The 18610-nt window shown below is 43.3% G+C and overlaps 1 protein-coding gene and 1 long non-coding RNA gene across 2 annotated transcripts; both read right to left on the bottom strand.

Moving 5' to 3' along the window:
* Positions 1-3068: 3068 nt before the first annotated feature.
* LOC118397498 (retinal rod rhodopsin-sensitive cGMP 3',5'-cyclic phosphodiesterase subunit gamma) lies at positions 3069-7332 on the bottom strand. The gene is made up of 4 exons (XM_035792338.2): positions 7168-7332; positions 5322-5553; positions 5170-5210; positions 3069-5050 (listed from the first exon to the last, which is right to left on the bottom strand). Exons 2-4 carry the CDS (start codon positions 5465-5467, stop codon positions 4974-4976), a joined length of 264 nt encoding a protein of 87 aa, XP_035648231.1. The 5' UTR covers positions 5468-5553; positions 7168-7332; the 3' UTR covers positions 3069-4973.
* Positions 7333-10079: 2747 nt separating this feature from the next.
* LOC127910293 (uncharacterized) lies at positions 10080-17285 on the bottom strand. The gene is made up of 2 exons (XR_008074180.1): positions 17055-17285; positions 10080-12749 (listed from the first exon to the last, which is right to left on the bottom strand). It is a non-coding gene; the product is annotated as an uncharacterized LOC127910293 (long non-coding RNA).
* Between the last annotated feature and the right edge of the window lie 1325 nt (positions 17286-18610).

Raw genomic sequence — 18610 nt, 5'->3', positions numbered from 1 at the left:
ACGGTCCTGAGGAGGGATGCTGGGTGCTGGTGGAGGACATCCTGGACCCTTCCTTACTGCAGGAATTTCACCGTCTCCACCCGGATCGCCCTGCGCCTCGTCCTCCGGGTCGTCCCCGAGGCCGGTGTCGGTGCGCTGCTGTAACCGCGAGTCGGGGGGTACTGTCACGACTTCCGCCGAAGTTGGTGCCTCTCCTTGTTCAGGCGGTATTCGGCGGTCGTCGTCACTGGCTTTCTAGCTGCCACTAATCTACGTTTCTTTTTCCATTTATTTTGTCTTGATTGTGAACACCTGGTTCCCATTACGTTATAATTTATTCCCTATTTAACCCTCTAGTTCCCACATGCTTTTGTGTGTGTTTGTTCTTTGTTTAGTGTTCAAGACTTCTGTGAGTGTTTTCCCTACGTGGAAATGTTGTTGTTACTTTTTGAGTAAAGTACGTATTTTTCTCAGTTCTGTGTCCTGCGCCTGACTCTGTCCTAACCGCTGCACATTGACACATGACGGTACTTCCCCTAACATACTTCTTGTTCTTGCCCTCAGCTCCTGGGGAACCCCCGATAGCAAAGTTCAATTGTCTCCTGGTTGAAAATTTGTCGAACTTTGGAGCCCTTTCAAATAAACCATTCGTCCACCTTTCTCCTGCATCTGATCCACACCGACCCTGGCAAAACTCGTCTCCTCGCCACTAACTCCATTGAGTACAGAGTACCACAGTATGAGTCATAATACCCATAAACCTAGCGGTCAAACAAGGAAATGGTTCCAATTGTTTTTCCGCAATTCATTTTTCCCATAGGGAGTTTTAGAAACACTTGAAATAAGGGCTGTGTTTCACGCAGGCTTTCCCTGGCGTGATGATCTTATAACCATGTCAATCTCTCTCAGACAATGTGACTTTTAGCAATATATTCACCTTTATTTGCCCTCCTAAAATGAAATGCTAATTAGCTGTTAATGTGGCTGTGTCTTGTGCAAGTTTTAAATTGACACAATACATGTTAGGAAAGGTGTCAGCTAGAAAATGCAGGAGCTTGCAGGGATTTGTAGTTTTGCATGATGTCTACTTTGATGCTAATTAGCATTTTTGAATGTGAGAATAAATAGAGCCGAATATATTGATAAAAGTTACTTTGTCCGACAGAGATTTACATGGTTATCAAAAGGTTGGAGTCCACCTGTGGTAAAGTCAATTGATTGGACATGATATGGAAAGGCACACACCTGTCTACGTAAGGTCCCACATTTGACAGTGCATGTTTGAGCAAAATCCAAGCCATGAGGTGAAAGGAATTGTCCATAGAGCTCCGAGACAGGATTGTGTCGAGGCACAGATCTGGGGAAGGGTACCAAAAAAATTCTGCAGCATTGAAGGTCCCCAAGAACATGGTGGCCTCCATCATTCATTTTTTATCCCCAATTTTGTGATACCCAATTGGTAGTTACAGTATTGTCCCATCTCTGCAACTCCCGTACGGACTCAGGAAAGGCGAAGGTAAGGGGACCTGCTTCCTCCGGAAAACAACCCGCCAATCTGCACTGCTTCTTGACACAGTGCTCACTTAACCTGGATGCCAGCCGCACCAATGTGTCAGGTGGGAAACACCGTACGCCCGACGACTGTGTCAGTGTGCATGCGCCCGGCCCGCCACAGGAGTCGCTAGAGAGCGTTGGGACAAGGACTTCCTGGCCGGCCAAAGCCTCCCCTAACCCAGACGACACTGGGCCCATTGGCATGGGAGAACCTTCCAGAAGGACAACCATCTCTGCAGCACTCCACTAATTAGGCCTTTATGGTAGAGTGGCCAGACGGAAGCCACTCCTCTGTAAAATGCACATGACAGCCTGAAACATGATTCTCTTGTCTGATAAAACCAATATTGAACTCTGGCCTGAATGCCAAGCTTCACATCTGAAGGACACCTGGCACCATCCCAACGGTGTAACATGGTATAATAAATATAATATATGCCATTTAGCTGACGCTTTTATCCAAAGCGACTTACAGTCATGTGTGCATACATTCTACGTATGGTTGGTCCCGGGAATCGAACCCACTACCCTGGCGTTACAAGCGCCATGCTCTACCAACTGAGCCACAGAAGGACCACATGGTGGTGGCAGCATCATACTGTGGGAATATTTTTCAGTGGCAGGGACTGGGGATAGTCAGGATAGAGGCAAAGATGAACTGAGCAAAGTACAGAGAAATACGGCTAATAAGGAATAAGGCTGTGACATAACAAAATGTGGAAAAAGTTGAGGGGTCTGAATACTTTCTGAAGGCACTGTATTTTCTGGTACAGTAGTCTGGAAAGCCAATTCTATGTGGATGTGTGTCATGAACTGCTCTAAACCTGTGCCAGTGGCAGGAAATGCCAATACACTTATTTTGTTATTGATACGACTATGCCAGCTAGGAATGTATCCTCTTTATTGGAGATATTGTAATTTCAAATATATGCTATATTTTGATAGACCTTAAAAAATAAACCAGGCAAAATATTTATTTTCCTTTTGTTTTTAGCTTTATTTTGATTTGATCCTGTACAAAGGACAGAGCTCTGATGACATGAGTAGCCTATGTTGGCAGCTGAAGCATCCATCTTCCTCATCCCTTATTTCTTACCATTCATCTACTGCTACTAATTTTACATTCACAAGAAACTGAGACAACGTGGACATCCATCCTGCAAGACTACAAACCCCTCAAGTAACTTTTCACTGTCAGCGTGAGGATTCCAACACAAACTAGCTTTTGTAGGCTATCCATGGCATTCAACTCATTTACCAGAAAAGGAGAAGAATGAAAAAAGGTAAGATAAAATAAGGGCATTTAAAAAAGTTATTCCTCAGCCGGTATAACATATTGCAAATCAGTGACATAATTGGGCATAGAACTAAGAATGTACACTCTGTAGGCCAGTATCAGTGCAGGCTGGTCCAAGGAATGTGGAGGTCAATGTTCTGTCTAGAGATTAAATTAAATTATCAACTACAATGATGATGAAACACTAGGCTATCTGGTGAGAACACAACGAATGATGGATGAGATGATAGAGAGATAATGATGAGGAAAGATGGTCTTTACATGATTACACAACACAAACTACAAATGGACAAGTACAAAATAAAACGGACATAATGAAAAGATGACATAATGATAAAATAAGTGTGCAACACCCACAATATACACAAGACACAATGCCAACATGCGAAGGACAAAGTAAAAGACAGAGAACATGCAAAAATAAAATAAATCTATACATTATATATGCTATTAAAATGTGACTGGCCACAATGTATATATAAGTGTACATTGATCTCATGAAATACGATACAAATATGAGACTACAGTGAAACACAAGCAAACAAAATGATGGTAAGCATGATAATTGTGGAATGAGATGAAATTATGGATGGAATGAATGAATTATAGAGAAAGTTCATGAAATATAGATGACATGCCCAGCTAAATAAAGTGACAAAGAGACGTCAACATGAGCATTGGGGAAGGTAACCTAAACTAGATTACACAAGACATCACTACTGCTGCCCAATCACAGTGACCTAGTATGGTAGATTATCAGGTGAGAATCAAATTAGAAATAGAGTTTGACATCTGAGGTTTGTGGGGGAATCTGCATCTGTTGTAGTAATGTTGCACACTCATTCATCTCCATTCAATGACTATTATGCTGCTTGTGGTAAAAGTAAAGACAGCAAGAGCCAAAATTGCCAATGACAAGGTGTTTTTTCCCAAGCCATAAAACAAGTTCATATCCCTGAGAATACTTAGTTAAAATATACGTTACATAATAAAGATAGTCACAAATTCTTCTTTGTTATACAAAATGTGGAAAATAAGGATGCCAGAGTTAAACAGGACGATAGAATGATAGAATCCTTGTTCTGTTAAAAGTTGTGTGTGTACCAGCGAAGGATTGGGGATCCTGAGGGAGAGGAAAGGGGGAGGAGGATGATGTTGTTTCATCCAATTTGTACCAGTGACAGACTACAGATTATGCTCAGCCATGACAAGCAACTGTCTCATCTCTACAGGAATCAGATTTTATATGTGTGATATTCGGCATCGATGACAGATTTCATCTATGGTGATAAAAGAAGTGGCGAGGCACGTGAAATGAGAACCCACCCATTTCACGGGTATGTCACTTGTTTGTTTACTCAACCTTTGAGACGGCATTGCTTTTTGTAAATTGAAAGTTGTGTACCATGACGAAGAGGAGCAAAATAGAGGATAGAAGGAGAGAAGCACTTGGAGACTGGGGAGGAGAAAAAAGGAAAATGGCTGCTGGTTAATCCTAGATAGAATATCGCTGCAAACCTGATAAAGATAGACAGATACCAGAACAGAGTCCTAATCATGAGCAGACATGTTGTATGTGAACTTTGGCAGCTGCAGAAACAAAAGAAGAAACCAGTTAAAGATGGAGACGGTTCTTTTCTGTACCGCTTTCCTTTTTTGGGGGGAGGGGTGGGGGGGGTTCTTCACTTTGGTATATGTTTTGATAGTTTCAGTCAAACACAGTGAGAGGGCTGGGGGCAGATGGATGGTTTGAACAGAGACGGTAGAGAAAGTGACACATCCCACCTTCATTTTTTGCTGATTGGGGTGGGGACGCTCTGGTCTAGTTATTGCCCCCACCCTGCCGGAGGGGGTGCCCCAGAGTGAGACATCTCTCTTGCTCAGAAACAATAACTAAACCAGAGCCAGCTGTTTCCTTTCTCGTGTGTACATGCCAGTTATTATGGAGGAACTGTGAGCTTACGTGGCAAAGCATGCTCACGAAAGAGAGGGAACACCCACTTCCACAGACGGGAACATTGAATATTTTTTACAATAGTAAACTGCTTGAGTGAACTATCTTCATGTATCCACAATCTTTGGTTGTACGTAGATGGAGGTGGAAGTAGAGGATTGTGGGATGGATGGTGGAGGTCTGAAAGATTTAGATGATACCATACTTGGCCAGCTCGCTAAGCTCCAGGTGGTTGAAGGCCTCCCAGGGGCAGATGACTGTGATGTCTGCAGAGGAAACATATTATGTTTAGTAACAGTCAGTAGACCAAGCAAACCCAGTATGGTTTTCTACAATTTTTAGGGAAGGTACAGGTAGAGTAGACGAACAGTTGTAATGAACTTACCAGTGCCTAAACCCTCCATTCCAGGGATATCATCACCAAAGCTGTAAAGGAGACAGAGTTAATTTATTTATAATCAGAACTCATGAAAATGTCATTGTGCACTTGTTGAATGCCTGTTTGAAACTAAGAAAACCCAATAAATGTGGCCTTACCCCTGGATTCCCTTCTTGGGGGGCTTGCTCTTGAACTGGCGAGTCTGTCTCTGCTTGAATTTAGGGGGTCCCTTGCGTGGCGTGGCAGGGCCCCCGGTGACACGGGTGGCAGACTTGATCTCCAACTTGGGGACCTCGAGATTCATGGTTAGTAGTTAGCTGTTTTTTTGTGCAGGTGGTTATGTGTTCAATCCACCTCTGAAGTGTTGTCGTCTTGATGAGATCTCCTCAACTGGGGAAATGAGGGAAACAGATTTTATCCAATTTTGACCATTCCATCAAAACTACAGTACATGATCTAGTGCTCACATTTTCATGACACTAAAAGCTTGTTCTTCAGTATTGAACATTTGGAGTTTAGAATGGAAGAAATTTGAAGAAAGAAAAGAAGAAAGGAGATAGCTACTGGCAAGACGATCCTCAACAACACAGAGCATATTGAACACCAATGCTATCTGCTTTGATACCTACATTATTACATGTTTTATAAGGAACTTCATTTACTGAACAGCCCCTCACAACCTTGTCTGAGGGCTCAACCTAATGCCTAATCCCCTTACTGATCTGATATTAGTGGGATTACGTTTTAAATGCATATTGCCCTTGTAATTGAATGTCTATCTCGGATAGGCTACTTTGTTGAGTGACGCAAAATGATGACCCAATTTCATCATGTAATCCCCAGCTCAAGTTAATAAGCACCCCCCTCCCCACCATCTCCACCCTCCTCGTTTCAAGTCAGCGGCCAGCCATCCACACTTGGGCTAATCTCATTAGTACAAGGACAACATAAAGAATATGCTGAGCAGGCAGACTGTCTAAAGTGCTGCTCAATCTTATCCTCTCTTACAATGACATTCCAAAAACTCACAACATGGCTCATGACCTAAAACAATGAAATAATAAAATAAAACATCATCCTAATTTGCTTTCCACAATTAGGTAACTGGCATTATACAGACCTCTCTGAAAATAAATACACAAAACAATGTCATATTGTGGTTCTGTCTAAAACACATTTCCAACATCAATAACTTTCTGTCTAATTGTAATATTCATCCTTGAACCAGATGAGCACCAATTATCTGGAAAACACATCGGGCCATATTCATAGCTTGCAAACTACAGATATACTGTAGGATCTTAATTTAACCAGTTTCTCATATCAGGAAAATAATAGTTATTGTGTGGATTATAATTAATGGAACATTTTGTAGGGGTTACATTTTTAGTTAGGGCAAATCAAGTCTGAAATGTTGAAGTGGAAATTGCAAATGTAAGAAGTATTTTTAAACCTTGAATACACTCCAAGTTAGAATTAGCTGCTGAGCAGGAACTGCAACAACAGGGTGATCATATTAAGACCCTACACCTGGTACTTAACGCAAATTGGTTTGTTTCTCCGACCCACCACTCAAAACTGTCTCAGCACAGGACAAGGACTTCAATAATTCAAATAGAATATTCTGCTAATTTTTTACTCTTTCCCACTTCTCTTTTCTACAAAAAATGTTGAACAGTACAGTAACAAAATCCATCAAGTGTCTGTCATTATGGAGTAGGTTTCTGAATGGATGGGTGTACTCAGCGGCTACCCTTGCAAGTTAGACGATTGTTTCTGAAATATTACATATCTATAACTTTTATATCTTATTTAACTAGACAAGTCAGTTGAGAACAACGACGGCCTATCAAAAAGCCTCCAGCAGGGATGGGGGCTGGGATTAAAAATAAAAATATAAGACAAAACACACATCACGGCAAGAGAGAGACCACAACACGACATAAAGAGAGACCTATAAGACAGGAAAGTTCATGTGAATAACTGGAAATTATTGCTACTCACCGGGTTCTTGGGTGAAGGCTAGCCAGACCAGTGGATGTAAGCTCTGAGCACAGCTCTCTCTAGTAGATGTGTGTGTGGGTCTATGCTAGGTTTGCTATGAAGGCCAGGTGGGGCTGCGGGACCTCTTATATTCACCTCTGCAGATTAGGAGTGTCCCGCCTCCCATCCCTGACCTACTGTCATCGCTGCTGTGGCCTGAGGTGGGGGTCAGGGGGTGGGGGACACTCATGAAGGAGTGGGGAGCAGAAGAGAGGGGGTGAGGGAAGATGGATGGAGGGAGTTGGAGCACAAAGACAGCAATAACTTGAATGCATTTAGTGTTGATTGTATTCTAGCTTGTTTTCCAAAGTGGTCTTCAATTGTTGTTTATCCACAGCCTTCCAAATCATTAAAACTAAATGCAGACATAATAAGGGATACCACATTGCACAGAGATGTGAATGAATCAATTGGATGAACGGTGTAATCGTGGCACCGAGAACCAAATCAGTTACTCGGTTTTAATGATAAGACTGTCACGAAAGATGATGAACTATGTCGCTAATACAATATTGACTTGGATGGTAATGAAGATTCTCCATATACTGTGAACCTTCCAGTCCTAGCCCAACTGAGCAGCCCTCCCACCACTTATGCAACATTCTCTCCATCCATCTGCTGGGCCTGGTTCTCTGGGATGCCCTGGCCCAGGGTGTCAACAAACCCTCAATCCCTGAACAGTATCTCAGATTGACCTATCTATTACTCGATGCACAAAATAGGCTAATCCTTTACGGCGAGTGTCTTCTTGGTGCACTACTCACCATTGCGTTCAGAGCTGAGATTACTCACTAGTACCTCACTCCAGACACCATTTCTGCTCTCGGATGTAGCCCTCCCTGACCCACCCACCCCACTCAGAAAAACAATTACTCTGACTGTAGTTGTGGATTATAGTGTCTGGATTCTGATTTTCTGATTAGTTAATTACATTGGGTAAACCCACCCGCGCGGCAGGGATTACTTCGCCTCAGTAGTTATTGACCAATCTGTGATCAATCTTGCTCATTATCTACAAGCATTACATTTTAAATTAGACAGATTGCATGTAGCACTCTGCATCAATACCATCTACTTGCATCAACACCGTAGCCTACAACGTGTATATTTACCTATGTTTGATGGTCTTTTGACCAGACAACTACTGCAGCATATTATCACTTAATGGGATATAGTTTAGTTTATTAGGATCCCCATTACCTATTGCACATGCAGCAGCTACTCTTCCTGGGGTCCACATGAAACATACAAATACATGACAAAGTACAGAACAGTAATAGACTAGAACAGTAGAAGATATGACATTAAATAAAAAAATAATAAAAAAAGCAATAATATCAATATAGTGACATTGACAATGTCCCCAACGTTAGTTTTGGGTGTGTGGTAGGTAGGGGGCATAAGGGACGAGGGCTTGTTTCGTGTGGTTTAGTTGGGATGAAGGGTGTGTGCGTGTGTGTGAGGAGGCTAGGGTCGGGGGAGTAGACTGTGATGGGGGTCATTGCTGCCCTGAGGATGTGTCTGTCTGGTCTGGCTGTGCCTGATTACCTCTAAGGTCATAACTCACGAGGACACACAAGGTGCTTCAGTCTCTCTCTGTATGGAGGTAATGAAGGGTGAAGGATCACTAAGGATCACTCAGGACGGGAGAGACAGCAGAGGGCCATGATCATTGTAAACAATACTATTGTCAGGGATCAGTTCATATACTACATTCTGATCAGTAGCCTATGATATTAATTCTGGGACAATAATTATTCCTCCAGACTAGACACGAGGCATACCAACAGTTCTTCCCCTCAGATCGCTTCATATTGTCCAGAGCCCTTCTAATTCTGCTATCTTCACTGTTAGAACACCTTCTATGCTCCTCTAATGATATGGAGCACATGTCAGTGTGTGATTTTCGTAAGAGGCAAAAATGTGTGGGCCTATTGTTCAAACCTGCGATATTGTCTCATGTCGCCCATAGCGCATTCCATGCATTCCTATTTTGAAGTGAATACCACTATTGGAAAATAGATACAATAGACTAGATTCATTTTACATCAGGCGGCTAAACAATATGTTACCTATACAAGGCATAGGCTAAGTCAGTGGTTCCCAACCAGGCGTACTAGGACCCCTGGGGGTTCTTGGCCAATCCACAGGGGGCACTTGAGAAGACTCATGGGACCATTGGCATACTGGTAAAATGTATGAGGGGGTACTTCAGAGTACACATCATGACTTGAGTGTAAATGCATTGTAAACTCCCAGGCATCTCCTAAAACACTGCAAGTTACTAGAATCCTGTGTTGATGTCATTCATTGGAGCTGTAGTCAGTCAATCACTAGTTGCCAAGCAGTGTGGAGTGCCCCTGGTTTCCTAGGTGACAATGAACCTGATGTTACCAGCTCTGTCCTACTAGGAATGCAGACAGCGCTAGCCTGGCAGCAAGGGTGCAGAGAGGGGACATGCTTTTGTTTGATCTGAGTTACTCTGGGGGGGATTAAAAAAGAGCTAGGTGCTTTAGGGTGATCGTGACTGGTTCTGACTTAATGGAAAAAATGTAAATTACTGGCTACACTGTAGTTTAATGCCCAAGTGCCTATTTCACCAATGCTACATGTCACAATGCCCTTTTCCTGTGCATTCGTTCTCACATGGAAACAAAACTTGTAGTGACACTACAGATAGTTCCTAGTGTGAGGTAAGCTTTCACCCATTGCAGTTGAAAACATTGAGGGAACCTCTGTCCCAGGTGTAGCAGGTATAGGATATAGAGGTGGCAAAATGTGCTATTCAACAGATGAACAGTGTATTATTGAAAAAGGGCAACCTCCAGTGGGCAATTGAGTTAAAATGGTCAAAGAAAATGACAAAGGCTTCATTCATTCACACAAGTACAATATTTATTTCACACATATGTTGTCCATCATCAACATACTTATAATTTAGATAATACAATAACACATCAACCAATATGAAAATGTATTCAGTCCATATACCTCAAACAGGTCAAAATGTTAATCCATCAATTATAATTGTGCGTATTGAATTTGAAGTCTCAGCTAACTATCAAATCACTATCAAACCAAAGTTTGTCACGTGCACCGAATGCACTTACAAGCCCTAACCAACAGTGCAATTTATAAATATAAAATAGGTATGAGGTAAACAATAGATAAGTAAATAAATAAGAAAATTAAAAACAGTAAAATGACAGTAGCGAGGCTACCGTTGAAGTCGGAAGATTACATTTTTCAACCACTCCACAAATGTCTTGTTAACAAACTATAGTTTTGGTAAATTGGTTAGGTTAACTACTTTGTGTATGACACGAGTCATTTTTCAAACAATTGTTTACAGACGGATTATTTCACTTATAATTCACTGTATCACAATTCCAGTGGGTGAGAAGTCTACATACACTAAGTTGACTGTGCCTTTAAACAGCTTGGAAAATTCCAGAAAATGATGTCATGGCTTTAGAAGCTTCTGCTAGGCTAATTGACATAATTTGAGTCAATTGGAGGTGTACCTGTGGATGTATTTCAAGGCCTACCTTTAAACTCAGTGTCTCTTTGCTTGACATCATGGGAAAATCAAAAGAAATCAGCCAAGACCTCAGAAAACAATGTGTAGACCTCCACAAGTATGGTTCATCCTTGGTAGCAATTTCCAAACACCTCAAGGTACCACGTTCATCTGTGCAAACAATAGTACGCAAGTATAAACACCATGGGACCACGCAGCCGCCATACCGCTCAGGAAGGAGGCGCATTCTGTCTCCTGGAGATGAACGTACTTTGGTGCGAAAAGTGCAAATCAAACCCAGAACAACATCAAAGGAGCTTGAGAAGAAGCTGGAGAAAAAGGTAAAAAGGTATCTATATTCACAGTAAAACGAGTCCCATATCGACATAACCTGAAAGGCCACTCAGCAAGGAAGAAGCCACTGCTCCAAAACTGCCATAAAAAAAGCCAGACTACAGTTTGCAACTGCACATGGGGACAAAGATCGTACTTTTTAGAGAAATGTCCTCTGGTCTGATGAAAAAAAAATAACTGTTTGGCCATAATGACCATTGTTATGTTTGTAGGAAAAAGGGGGAGGTTTGCAAGCCAAAGAACACCATCCCAACCGTGAAGCACGGGGGTGGAAGCATAATTTGGGGGGGGTGCTGTGCTGCAGGAGGGACTGGTGCACTTCACAAAATAGATGGCATCATCAGGAGGAAAATTATGTGGATATATTGAAGCAACATCAAGACATTAGTCAGGAAGTTAAATCTTGGTCGCAAATGGGTCTTACCAATGGACAATGACCCCAAGCATACTTCCAAAGTTGTGGTAAAATGGCTTAAAGGACAACAAAGTCAAGGTCTTGGAGTGGCCATCACAAAGCCCTGACCTCAACCCCATAGAACATTTGTGGGCAGAACTGAAAAAGCGAGCAAGGAGGCCTACAAACCTGACTCAGTTACACGAGCTCTATGAGGAGGAATGGGCCAAAATTCAACCAACTTATCGTGTCAAGCTTGTGGAAGGCTACCCGAAACATTTGTCCCAAGTTAAACAATTTAAAGGCAATGCTACCAAATACTAATTGAGTGTATGTAAACTTCTCACCCACTGGGAATGTGATGAAAGAAAACATTCTTTCTACTATTCTTCTGACATTACACATTCTTAAAATAAAGTAGTGATCTTGACTGACCTAAGACAGGGAATTTTTACTAGGATTAAAATGTCAGGAATTGTGAAAAACTGAGTTTAAATGTATTTGGCTAAGGTGTATGTAAACTTCCGACTTCAACTGTACATAAAATGATAATACATGATTTATGCTACTCATGTAAAATACCCAATCTATAGTAAGTAAGAATATTTTATAATGACAAAAGCTAGTTAAAATGTCCTTGAACAAGTAAAATGACAGTTTGACAAACTCATAAGATAAAATGCACACCAGTATTCAAATCTGTGGGAGTGATTTTAAAGTGCATACAGTATAAAAATGCCCTCAATGTCCCCATTCCCTCTCACTCACTGCCGCACAAAGCCATACTTAAAAACTTGACTTCTTCATCATCCTGATCTCCATCTTTAGGAACGCTTTTAGGTTCTCATCCGGGACGTTCTCCTCAATAGCAGCCAGGGCCTTTTCTATCCCCAACCCTCCATTACGGTAGTAGGCTAGGAGCTGTTCTGTGTGCTCGATCCATACACAGTTATGACAACCGCTCATACAGCAGTGGGTGGGAGTCGGTGGAGGGCCATTGGCCTTGGCAGGAGGGGAGTCAGAGGTACTGGGGCCAGAGCCAGACTCAGGGCTATTGACTGTTGTTGCTGTCTGTTGGCTACTGTCATTGGTTGATGTATTCAGAGTAGCTGAATCAGGTCCAATACCGTCAATGGTAGAGATACTACAAGGAGTGGCTGAGTCAGGTCCAGTGACACTACAGATAGTTCCTAGTCTGAGGTAAGGTCTCACCCATGGCAGTTGAAAACATCGAGGGATTCTCTGTCCCAGGTGTAGTAGGTACAGGACACACAGCTGGTAGAAATACAAAGCATGTTAACTAATGTCATCGCCAGCAGATGACTCGCTTGCTTACACCTGCACTAGGGTTGGACAGACTTCCTGTGTAGATTAAGACACCACTAGCCTGCGCAATATGTCTTGGAAAATGTACCTCAATCCATGGATGAGAAATGTGTCGTACTCTGAAATGTCCCATTATCCCAACTGTTACACCAAGAAGATTGAATGACTGCTAGTTATTTTATTTACTTAATTTACACAGGAAGCCTATCCAACCCGAGCGCAGCTGTAAGCAAGCGGGTCGGATCTGCTGGCTACACGATCATGTTATTATGAAAACAGAGGTAAAGACAGTTTCAAGTTGGATATACAACGGATATTTGCCTGTAGTTTTCCTTACATCCACCAACATCAGTTAGGGACTGTCAACATAGTGACAAATCCAAATGTTCACATTTCAATAGGACTTAAACCATTACTCCTAGAACTGTCAAAACTGGTTCTAGCTAACCTGACGGCATAGACACACATTGCAAACACTTTTTTTTGTAGATTTACATCTCACACTATTTTAAATTATTATTTTATTTTAATTTTAATAGCTCATTGGTCATGTGACCTGACTTCAAAAAGGTTCAGAATGTACACTCAGTGGGCCCTTAGGTTTGTCCATTTCACACGTTTTTACATTAATTTTCAATGCTTTTAAATATTTCAAATTTCAATAGCTCCTTGGTCATATGACCTACTGATCTCAAACAAGATTCAGAATGTCCACTGACTACCCTTCTATATTGCACACCCTTCAGTTTGTCAATTTTGTCTTTTCATTGCGGAGGGCAGTGTGCCCTGAAATGGGTTCGCCCAGAGAAAGGGGCCCAAGCCTTGGAAAGCGTTGTGGTTTCGGCAGCGTCCAGTGAGCTCTCCCTGGCCCTTGAAAATCCGGGGGAGAGGGTGTAAATCTCACGCTGGGCCGTACCCATATCCGCAGCAGGTCTCCAAGCTGAACAGCCTCTGGCATGTTATAACAATGTAGGTAAGGAAAGTTGGCAAAAAAAGATCCATAACTTCAGGATAAGGATTGGCTCATTGTAGGTGGGGACGTCTCCTCTACGCTCACTAGACTTGAGGCTGAGACTAAACCCATTGGCCCCGCAGTGACAGGTCATTGCATGGATCTGGCTCATGCCCTACGAAGTGGGGAGAGGCATCTCCAGCTTGTCTGGGGAGGGAGGCCTACATCTGATGTGGGTAGTACCATCCACGCCCATGAATTTGCTGCGGAACCATAAAACGGTCGGAAGAAACCTAGGTTCCCACTGGGCACGGATCAATGAATGTTAACTTGATGAAATTCAAAGGAGTGTATCCACATGTCGCGGTCGCACTCAAATCACCCGTGGGGTGACTGTGACCCCCTCATGTCAAAGTAAGGAATATCAATGAAGCGGAGGTAAACGGCGGGACATAATTAAGAGTCTCGAGGTAGCCAAATACCTCGCCATCTAATTAGTGATGCGCATGAATGGATAAACGAGATTCCCACTGTACCTACCTACTGTCTAGCAAAACCATAGCCAAGGGAACGGGCTTGGCGGAATCAGCGGGGAAAGAAGACCCTGTTGAGCTTGACTCTACTCTGGCACTGTGAAGAGACATGAGAGGTGTAGAATAAGTGGGAGGCTTTGGCCGCCGGTGAAATACCACTACCTTTACAGTTTTTTCACTTACCCGTTAAGGGAGGGAGGCGAGCCCCGGGTGCGACCCGCTGTGGGGACAGTGGCAAGTGGGGAGGTTGACTGGGGTGGTACACCTGTCAAAAGGTAACGCAGGTGTCCTAAAGCGAGTTTAGGGAGGACAGAATTCACCAAGCGTTGGATTGTTCACCCACTAATAGGGAACGTGAGCTGGGTTTGGACGGTCGTGAGACAGGTTAGTTTTACCCTACTGATGATGTGTTGTTGCAATAGTAATCCTGCTCAGTACGAGAGGAACCGTAGGTTCAGACATTTGGTGTATTCGCTTGGCTGAGGAGGAAACGGTGCGAAGCTACCATCTGTGGGATTATGACTGAACGCCTCTAAATCAGAATCCCCCCTAAACGTAACGATACCGTAGAGCCATGGATCTTGAGTTGGCCCGGGATAGCCTGCCTCTTTTGGCAGGTGAGTAAAGCAGTTTGTGACGGGGTTGGGGTGCGGCCGGATGAGTTCCTGCCAATCTCCTGATTCACCATCCTCCATATTTACTTACGGGTTACCAGGTGCACGGAGAAAGGCCAGGGGCCAGACAAAGAGTGTGAGAGAGCCCAGGCAGGCGGGTAGAATGCATAAGACATTGACATTGGGCTCTGGATAGGTAGGGGGCTAGGTGGTGGTTGCCCAACAGTCCCGGGCACGTCCTCTGGTGGGACTGTGAGACAGGTTGGGACTTTCTGTTTAAGTCAAAAGGTCATCAGGTGAACGTGGAGACCTCCCCCAAGGCGGGGGGCATTCAGAGTCTGAGCAGAGGCGACCGAACTCAGGGGCAGCACTGAGGTTGGGTTGGTGACTTAGTCTCTGAGCGGATAAAAGCGGACGGGTCACAAGGTGCACAGAGCTTGTTTCAGGTTACCAGGTGCACAAGGAGGCCTCCATCAAGGCAGGGGGCACCCCGAGTCCAAGCCGGAGCGGCCGGACTCAGGGGCTGGGGACAGCACTCAGGCCATGGAGGTTGGAGTGGGGACTTAGTCTTTGAGCAGAAAAAAAGCTGGCGGGTCACCAGGAACACAGAGCCTGTTACGGGTTACCAGGTGCACATGGTTCTTGACAGTAGGACTATAGATGTCTTAGTAAATCCAGGGAGTAAGCTATACTCTAAGGCCAAGGGAGAGGGGTGTTGACCGGTAGGGAGAGTAGGTGTGGAGACCTGGAGGTCTGTAGTTCCAGGGAGAAAGCTACACACTCTCAGGCCCAGGGAGAGGGCAGGCAGGCGGGCAGGGAGTGCAGGCCTAGAGGTCAGGAGTCAGAGGTCACCAGGTCAATGGGGGCCTGCCTGGAGGTCAGGAAGGCCCCAGGGAGAAGGCTGAAGTGAATAGGTGTGTGAGTGACAGTCTTTCAGGGGGGCAGAGCAGGCAAATTAACATAAAGTCATGTGAGATGAAAAGGGACAAACTAAAGGGTGTGCAATATAGAAGGGTAGTCAGTGGACAATCTGAACCTTGTTTGAGGTCAGTAGGTCACCCTGTGTTTCAGACTGTATAACTTCACCAATAACTGTTATCAGTAACCAGGTTTCGATCCAACCTTTTTATGGGAGTAAAGTAGCATATATATCCGATAAAAAAAAAATCATGACAGGCCAGATGGAAACAGCAAACAAAATACGCTAGACAAGGTGGGATCTTTTTGTGTCTGTAAAATGAATAATGCGAGAAATGGCGGGGGAAACTCCTTTATGTGCAAATATTTATATAATAAGTAAACGTGATATGGTGCGTGTTACTACCACTAATTTACAACGCCGGAGAGCATGAGGTTTGTTAGGCTACAGTTTAAAGTTATGTACTTCACAGGGTGGTGAAAGTGCACAGTGATGAGCTTTTTACTCCTTTCCAATAAATATCGAAAGTCTTATTCTGTTGACATTGTGATCGATGCCTGGCTGCTGTTTGACAAATAAAAAATAATCTCACTCTTCTGTCCATGATAATCTCATCATGTAACGTTAGTAGGCTTCACCCGCACTGTATCTGCTAGTTGTTGGCTAGAGCGCACCTACCAAATCCAGAGTGGGCACATTAGCTATATAACGCAAAAAATGTGTCAAAAACGTCAGCGTTGAAAATGTGATGGAAACTCATTTAAATTATATTTTTTATTACGCACATGGGAATTTAACATCAAGTTATTTATGTGTACTACGTCAACACGCACAGCCGATTATTGCAAAGAGTAATTTATTGGAAACTTCTCTGGTAGGGGAAATGCGCTGATTATAGAATATTCCAATGAAAATCTGTCGCCAATTGGATGAAAACCAAGATGGTTTGATTAATTATGCAAATATCTAGCTAGCTAGGTAGCTAACTAGCCCAATGTACTGTACAACATGTACTGTGTAAACTTTGGTGAACGAGAGCTAGTAGTTAGCTAGAGGAATCCCAATAGTTACGTATTGATTTACCTCATACAGACAAACAATACTTTGAATACAAGCTAACTAGCTCTGAATAATGACTTTATTATCATGCTGGCGAACAACTATTTGTTTTTATTTACAAATAGAAGGCTGTAGCTGGCTAGTGGCGTTTAACAGCTGAAATGAGCTACTACCAACCTTTTGTGAAGACGACGATCCCATAATATTTACTCTTAAACGAAACATATTCTTTCCCGATATCTTATCTATATTACGGTACACTTCATTTCCTATGTAGAGTACAATCCACCAAGGTCTTTCTCAATGATGTTCATTTACTTAGCTAGCTCGCATGCAAGCCGTGAAATTTCTCCATGTTGGAACGAATTAACTCTGACCCTGTCAGTGATTGTAAACAACGTTGCTGATTGGCTGAAAGAAACCATAGGGTGTTCATGACTGCATTGTCAGTTTATATCCACAAGATGTCAGTGGATAATATCTGTGGATTTGGCCTTCAGTTGAAACATGTCCCACCTTCCAACCTTTTTATGCAAGTGAAGTACATAACAAAATGTTATGACAGGCCTGATGGAAACAGCACATTTTTTGGTAAATTGTCCAAATGTTGTCGACAACTATTTAACTAACTCTTTAGCAGTCTTATAGCTTGGAGGTAGAAGCTGTTCAGGTTCCTATTGGTTCCAGACCTACAGTGTATGACTTGGGTGGCTGGAGTCTTTGACAATTTTTAGGGCCTTCCTCTGACACCGCCTGGTATCGAGGTCCTGGGTGGCATGGAGCTCGGCCCCAGTAATGTACTTGGCCATACACACTACCCTCTAGCGCCTTGCTGTCGAACACCAAACAGTTGCCATACCAAGCGGTGTTGAAGCCAGTCAAGATGCTCTCAATGGTGCAGCTGTAGAACTTTTTGATGTGGATACGGGCGTGCTCAGCTCTCCATTTCCTGTAGTCCACGATCAGCTACTTTGTCTTGCTAACGTTGAGGGAGAGGTTGTCCTGGCACCACACTGCCAGGTCTCCGAAGTCCCCCCTGTAGGCTGCCTCGTTGTCTGTAATCAGGCCTACCACCGTTGTGTCATCTGCAAACTTAACGAGAGTGTTAGAGTCGTGCGCGGTCACACAGTCGTGGGTGAACAGGGAGTACAGGAGGGGACTAAGCACGCACACCTGAGGGGCCCCATGTTGAGGGTCAGCGTGGCAGATGTGTTGTTGCCTTCTCTCACCACCTAGGGGTGGCCCTTAAAGAAGTCCATTATCCAATTGCAGAGCGAGGTGTTTAGACCCATGGTCCTTAGCTTAGTGATGAGTTTGGAGGGCACAATGGTGTTGAACGCTGAGCTGTAGTCAATGAACAGCATTCTCACATAAGTGTTCCTTTTGTCCATTTGGGAAAAGGCAGTGTGGAGTGCAATAGATTGCATCACCCGTGGATCTCTTGGAATGGTATGCAAATTTGTCCATAATAACTCATCATGTAGGATAGACACGCACAATGCGAGCTGTTGGTTATAGCACACATGCCAAGACCATAGTGAGTACATTTGCTATATAACACAATTTAATTTGTGACAAAACCATCAGTAGAATTGAAAAAACATTGGAAACCCATTTTCTATTCGGTATATGGGAATGGTTATGTGCGCTTCGCCATCACGCACGGGCTTTTATCCACAACAAGTCAATTTGATGTCAACATATCTCTGCTGGGAAAATGTGCATATTGTTTT

This window comes from Oncorhynchus keta, chromosome 2 (assembly GCF_023373465.1).
Source record: "Oncorhynchus keta strain PuntledgeMale-10-30-2019 chromosome 2, Oket_V2, whole genome shotgun sequence".
Classification (NCBI taxonomy): Eukaryota; Metazoa; Chordata; class Actinopteri; order Salmoniformes; family Salmonidae; genus Oncorhynchus; species Oncorhynchus keta.
The sequence above is the reverse complement of the archived record's forward strand: the minus strand, read 5'-3'. Positions and strand labels throughout refer to the sequence as shown.

Coding starts and splice junctions, on each gene's coding strand:
- LOC118397498 (XM_035792338.2), bottom strand. CDS start 5,467: ATGAATCTCGAGGTCCCCAAGTTGGAGATCAAGTCTGCCACCCGTGTC. Junction 5,211..5,321: donor CCCAAGAAGGGAATCCAGGG/GTAAGGCCACAT, acceptor TCTCCTTTACAG/CTTTGGTGATGATATCCCTG. Junction 5,051..5,169: donor AATGGAGGGTTTAGGCACTG/GTAAGTTCATTA, acceptor TTTCCTCTGCAG/ACATCACAGTCATCTGCCCC.